At 46.7% G+C, this 6482-nt stretch overlaps 1 protein-coding gene across 1 annotated transcript in view; it reads right to left on the reverse strand.

The window, feature by feature from the left end:
* The window catches only part of LOC103800450 (histone deacetylase complex subunit SAP130), a gene marked incomplete at its 5' end in the record, with an annotated part of 7133 nt that extends 1052 nt beyond the window's left edge, over positions 1-6081 (reverse strand). The window contains 6 exons of the mRNA XM_009072827.1: positions 615-718; positions 1419-1544; positions 1842-2090; positions 3459-3820; positions 4523-4627; positions 5904-6081. Of these exons, the coding sequence (XP_009071075.1) occupies positions 615-718; positions 1419-1544; positions 1842-2090; positions 3459-3820; positions 4523-4627; positions 5904-6081 (1124 nt within the window). The remainder of the gene's footprint in view (positions 1-614; positions 719-1418; positions 1545-1841; positions 2091-3458; positions 3821-4522; positions 4628-5903) is intronic.
* Positions 6082-6482: the final 401 nt, after the last annotated feature.

The following is a 6482-nucleotide window of genomic DNA, read 5'->3' on the forward strand; positions in this document are numbered from 1 at the left end:
TATTCCAGGAGAGGTTTTGGGGAGTTTGGTGCTAAAATGCAGAGCACCTACCTCACCCCCAACCTGAAACAGAAGCATCCAGGAATGTGGATCAGTGCTGCCTCCTCAGATCAGCCGCACCATCCCAAACAGACGCTTCTTCACACCTGTGCATCAGCAGGAGGGAGTGGCCAGTTTTGATCATCTGTACAAAATACATCAGCTCTTATGTCGGTTTTGGGGAGTTTGGTGCTAAAATGCAGAGCACCTACCTCACCCCCAACCTGAAACAGAAGCATCCAGGAATGTGGATCAGTGCTGCCTCCTCAGATCAGCCGCACCATCCCAAACAGACGCTTCTTCACACCTGTGCATCAGCAGGAGGGAGTGGCCAGTTTTGATCATCTGTACAAAATACATCAGCTCTTATGTCTGGATCAAAACCAACACTCCAAGTTTCCAAGCCACTTATGCCACATTCCTGAGAAAGGGGAAAGCACGTCCCACTCCCTTTGGGCACGACACACCAGCTCCTTTATGGTATCCCAGTGCACTGAGTTTGTAACAGCCTCCTCCTGCCTCACACAGCTCTGTGTTTCCCCGCGTTGCAGGAAGCTGCAGCCCCAGGCACCTACCAGCTGGAGTAGCTGCGCCGCACAGAGATGGACCTTCCACCCTTGTGCACGACAGGACACACCCTTCTGGTTGGCAATCTCCTGCAGCATGGCCTTCTTCTCTTCTGTCACCAGGAAACACAAACACATGGTACTCAGATTTCAGGAGATGGCCAGGCTTCTCCTCAAACAACATCACTAACCCAAATCCTGCTCTCCCTATGTCCTAATAACAAGGAGCAAAGTTTTGATTTAGACAGGAAAATGGCTTTCCATCTGCCACGTAACTGACTGCTGCACTCACGAACAGGTGACCTGTATTTCCAGAAAAATTATATTATCATCCATTTTCTCCTCATTTAAAGAATGCCTGGTGTTTCAAACACCCTTACGCTTGTTACGCCTAAGCGTCCATCTCGCACTGCTTCTACTCCCTCCTCAACGCATTCACAGCTGTGAAAGCCAGAGCTGCTTAAAAATTCTAAGCTACTAGCTAGAAAGTCTAAAAACCGGTATAAAACCAGTATCTGATCTCTACGTTGCTCATATTAGGGAAAAAAAACCTTTCAAAGTCCATTTGTTAGTCGACAAGACTTATTACACCGAATCTAGAATGTGATTGAGCTGGCGAGTGTTAGGTAGTAAATGAGCAAACTCAGCTGCAGCTTCTCAACACAGCATCACTTCTGCAAAGATCTTTCTTGGGCAAGTTCCCATCACTGTCTGTCACCAAATTCTCTATATACACACCAATCTTTCCTTTACAAAAATCATAGCTAAGTCCACAGTGTCCCCTCTCCTCCCCACCCTCCACTCGGGGCCCACCTTTGACGCGGACGTCGCTGTATCTCTGGAAGTGGTGGTAAGCAGCTTTCCAGGGGTTGCGATAATGACGGAGCAGTGTGATCGGCGGCCTGGGCCGCACCGGGACGTATCTGACACCTTCCTCATCTGCAAAAGGATTCAGGGAGAACTGCATTAGCATCACTGAGAAGTGAGAGCAGGAGATCAGCATGCACAGAAGTCCAGCAGCAGATCAGTAAGCACTGCCTCATGCAAAAATGTGTGTTGAGAAAGGTCATTTTCCCTGAACAGCACTATACAGAAAGTGGTGAGGAACAGATACTTGGATTCATACTACTCATAGTTAGGAAGTAAGAGAATGACAGAGTACCTGCTCTGAGAAACAAGCAGAAGAAAAAACACAGACACCTGAACAAGAAAAAAAGACACTAGAGATGACGTTACCTATATATTCTTTTGGAGGAGACTTTCGCTTCTCTGCCTTCACCAGCAAACTTTTGGCAGTGGATTTCTCATCATCAGTGCTGTTTGTTTCCATCATGTCCCCTTCTTCTGTGGAGATGACGTGCTGCTGCTTACGGGGCTTCTTCCTCGGGGAGGCACCAGGTGGCAAATCACTTGGAGGCATGGAAAGGTTGTTGGCCAGCAATGCCAAAGATGGAGACACAGTACTTGTAGTCAAAGGAGGGACTGCTGTGAGGAAGGAGAGAGAAGAATCCAAACTATCAGCAGAGTGAAGGTAACACACTGTTTGAACAGTACCTCCAGCAGTAGTTCCTGTTCTGGGGCACTGGAAGGAGTGTGAGGCATATGAGCACTTCAGCTCCTTGTGTCTAGAAGGCCAAATATTAAGCCAGCAGCAATTACTAGGACAAACCTATATGCTAAAGTCTTTACTGTCTCATTTACAAAGGCATAAAGAATGAGAGCAAAGCCAATTGTCCCTCAGTTGCTTCATATTTGAAGCTTATGTTAGTTTAATGCTACAAAAAGAGTCTATGCTAACATCTGTCTTGTGTTACTGTGAAAAAAGATACCTCTGTACGTACACCAGCACAGATCACCCTCACAGGAAGCAAGTCCCTTTCCTCTTGCAGTCCAAGTCATATGGAATCAAAGCAGGACTGCAGCACTCACGTCGCAGGAGTCTGTGCTGCCAAGCCCTCAGCACCCATCAGATCACTGCACCAACCAACACAGCTCTGGAGCTGGGCAGCAGCACAGCAGGGACTCTGAGGGAACACTCCCTGACACGTGGAGGGAAAAATCTTCATCAGCTGCGACTCAGGCCACAGCAAAATATGTCTGGGATGGGATCTCCTGACAGTTTGCCTCACCCACAATTGCCAGTAAGAGACAAAAGAACCATGAAGAGCTTAATACTATCTGCCTGTGCTCCAGAGACATCTGCAGCAAGCAGCTTCTTCCATCACAGCACAACATACAGCTGCAAGGTTTTATCACTGGTAAAAACAATTGAGACACAACTCTGATACTCATCAACTTCCTATCATTTTGTCACTATAGAGTGCCCAACCCGAGATCCATAACTGAATTTTACTTCGCATGTGATGTGATAGCAGCTATGGCCAAGCTGGGTAAGGCAGTATCATGAATATTGTTAAGTTCCAGAGAAAAATATCCATGAGTCATAGGAGGGCCCTAGGAAGTCTCACTCTGGTCACGAATTCTTCACATACAAGAAAGGTCATTGGACCTGAATAGCAGGATTTGTAAGCAAACTGAATTTAAGTGAACTGTTCCATAAATATATTGGTACCACTGCTGAGCATGTGCATGTTAAGCAAGAAATTCACAAACTCTTTTGGGGTTGGCTCATTTGAACATGAACAAAGTAGTCACGATAACAAGCGATTTCCTGAGAGATTAGGGAGAAGGCAAAGAACAACTAGGTGAATAACAAGGCATATGGGAATCCTAGTGTTCTGTGCTACTGTGGAAGAGATGCAATTCCATTTTCAGGTGGAAGTGTTGAAATCCTCCTAATTTCTCCACTGTCTCAAGAACAAAAGCAGCAACTGATGAGTAACGGACACCTACCAGATACTGGTCGCATGATGTCCATGGGCTCCACCTCCTCCTTGATTTTGATCTCTGGCACTGCAGGGCCCAGCACTGCAGACAGGGCTCCACTCATGGTGGATGCAGGAGCAGGTGCTGCCACGATGGCAGTGGAGGTTGGTGGAGCAGCTGGGACAGCCCCTGGAATGGTGGACAGTGCTGCTGCAGGCTGGGAGGTGGGACTGGCTGCAGCGATGATGGTTGGAATGGCAGAGGGAGGCTGCTGGGAGGTCGGGGGCACTGCAATGGTGGGCTGCTCACTGCCTTGGTTAGACACTGCCTCCATAGACACAGGGACTGGAGTGGCCATGGACACATGAATTTCAGGCTTTGGCTTGGCACTGTAACACACATGAAAGCAAAACAAAGTGAGATGAACTGCATCTCGGTTCATGAGGACCAGCACAAAGCAAACGAGCCAACCTGGAGTCACACTATCCAGTTTTTCCTGCACCCACGAGGCTGTGACGTGTTTAACAACAGGAGAAGGCTTCATCTCAACTACATTTCCTCCTCCAGTCCTTTTCTAATCCTTTGTTACAGATACGTTTTTCCAGTTGCCATAAGAAGCAGATCTCATTACTAATTCCAAGTCACTTCAAAATACTTGTAAAAGGCTGAAGATTGTTTAACAATGCAGCCAAGAGGAACTTCACCCAACGCTGTACTGTTCCCATCGTGTTTGCAAGAGCTCCCACTGTGGCTAATAGTTATAAAGCAACAAATTGTAAAGCCACTGAACTCAACTGAAGCAGGGCAGGAGCTCCATTTACCTTCCCTCAGCATTAATTGCCAAGTACTTTAGAAAAGAGTTTCAAGGCCTATCCCCTCACAACAGCAGAGGGGTTTGTTTCTGTGAAAGCTAATCAACACAGCTTTTAAAGGCCACTGCCTCAACTTCACGGCAGCACAACTAGTCAGAGCTAGCTATCAAAATAATTGTTTCCCCAAAGAAAGGAAAATGCTCCAGTAGCCAAAGAACACAACCCAAACAAATACAATGACACTATTCTGATGCAGTTGGTTGTTTCCTCAAGTCTTACCCAGCAGGTCTTGGTGATCCAGATGTGCTTCGCATAGTGCTCTCCACACGTGTGCTGGTCACCTCCGGTGGCTGAGGGGGAATTAAGCTTTTCCGGACTGCCAGCCTGTAAGAGACACACACATCTAGGATTCCCACCTCCCTGGTGCAAAGACAAATACCCCTGTCAGCAGAGCAATCAGCCCACCCTTACACAAACCAGGACAGGAGCTATAGCTCCTGGAACGTTTCGGTTAAGGTTAGGGTTAGCCGTTAGGGTTAATCTCTGCTTTGTCTCCAGTGTAACAGATTTGCTACACAAGGAGTCTCATTTTAATTTTCAAAGTAGGTATTATGTTTTCTTCTAAGATAAAAGATTAGTTGCTCTGGCCTGGTCTCACCCCATGTAGGACTTCTCCAAGAACACCAGCTTTATTTTCATCCTGCCAGCCAGAGCACCTTGCTGAGCCTACCCAGCTCCAGCAGTGGACAAAGGCTCCAGCTGTGCCGCTGTCCAGCACTGCTGCTTCAGGGCTGTGCAAATCATCTGGAATTAAACAGTGCTCACAAGGCATCTGCTCCCCTCAGCTGGTCTAGACTGTGTCAGAGCCTGACTCCAGGACCTCAAACCCTGAGTGTGGATATTTGGCAGCACAAGGCTGATTAAAGTATTTTAGAGGCTGTTCAGTCTCTTGTGGGACTGGAAGTCAAATTGTTGTCTGAAATAATCAGCTATGAAATGGAAACATTATTTACTGATCTATCTCTGCTTCTTTAATTTCCTTGTTCACAGTTTTACAGCCTGCAGTTTCTCTGCCTTGAAAAACGTTTCCACCCAAATAAAAAAATATACAATTCTGGTCTCATAGGACACATCAGTTCCAATGTCTTTGGTCGTTAGTTGGGAAGAAATGTGTTGTTAATTCTAAAGTTGTCCCTTGCAGCTTTATTCAGGCATTTAAAATTAGGCAACATAAAATATTTTAAGAGTTTAGGTCACTCCCTCCCTTCTTCCTAATCAGATTTCACAGCAGGGTACTAATCCTATCCTTTCCACTCATCCACATATTCTTCCAAGAAAAGCACTGAAGATAAAGCATAGAATTCTAATTTTAGTAGATTATGAACTCTTTTTATAATACAAGAGCAAGAAAGCCTCAAATCTCCTTTCCCTCAAAAAGTCACTTTCAAGAGCTAGGAGACAAACTGTCCTTATTTTATTACTGACAGCATAGAAAATTATATTCTGCCCAGGGGGAGGGAAAGAAGTGTTTCACAGATCAGCAGGTTACTCACAACCACTGCTGACTGAGTGATCTGCTAGAACGTTCCTTATTCCCACTGAAAGGATTCCCTTTCTCCAGGCTGGATGTCACAGGAGTGTCACCTCCAGCCCTACTCACCCATCCGTGGCGGGTTTCTTGCGGAGGATGCTCGGGCGCGGGGAGGAGCCCTGGGCTGGCACGCTGGCACTGGCACTCTGGCTATGGGTTTGCACAACTGTGGTTGCTGCAGAAGCCGTGTTGAATGTGTTGCTAATAGGATTGGCCACAATGGTGGCTCCATCTGCCAAGACTACTGCTGGGAAGGATGGACGTGGACACAGCAGAGAGGAGAGCAGACACAGAGAGGAGAAAGCAGCATTTACGAAAGGAAATTCAATGACAAGGCAGGTGTTTGCAGAGCATATGCTGTCCATGCTCCCTGACTCCCTCAGTCTCTAACTGCGGTGCTTTCAACCTGTTTTGTAAGCAGAATCTTTGCCACAAGCAATTTGATCACTGAGCATTCTGCAGGGAAGATGCAAACTACCTCCTGCCTAACAACTGCTGCTAGGGAAATAATCTTTTCCAGAAGACATGGAAAATACAGAAATCACTAGGGAGATGACCAACACAGCTGGGTCAACAGACTAACGCTCCTGGTAGAGCCCACATGGCACTTCAAAGTAAGCTCCATCAGCTGTGTTTACCCTCTGACCT

Source organism: Acanthisitta chloris, unplaced genomic scaffold (assembly GCF_000695815.1).
Source record: "Acanthisitta chloris isolate BGI_N310 unplaced genomic scaffold, ASM69581v1 scaffold38104, whole genome shotgun sequence".
NCBI lineage: Eukaryota > Metazoa > Chordata > Aves > Passeriformes > Acanthisittidae > Acanthisitta > Acanthisitta chloris.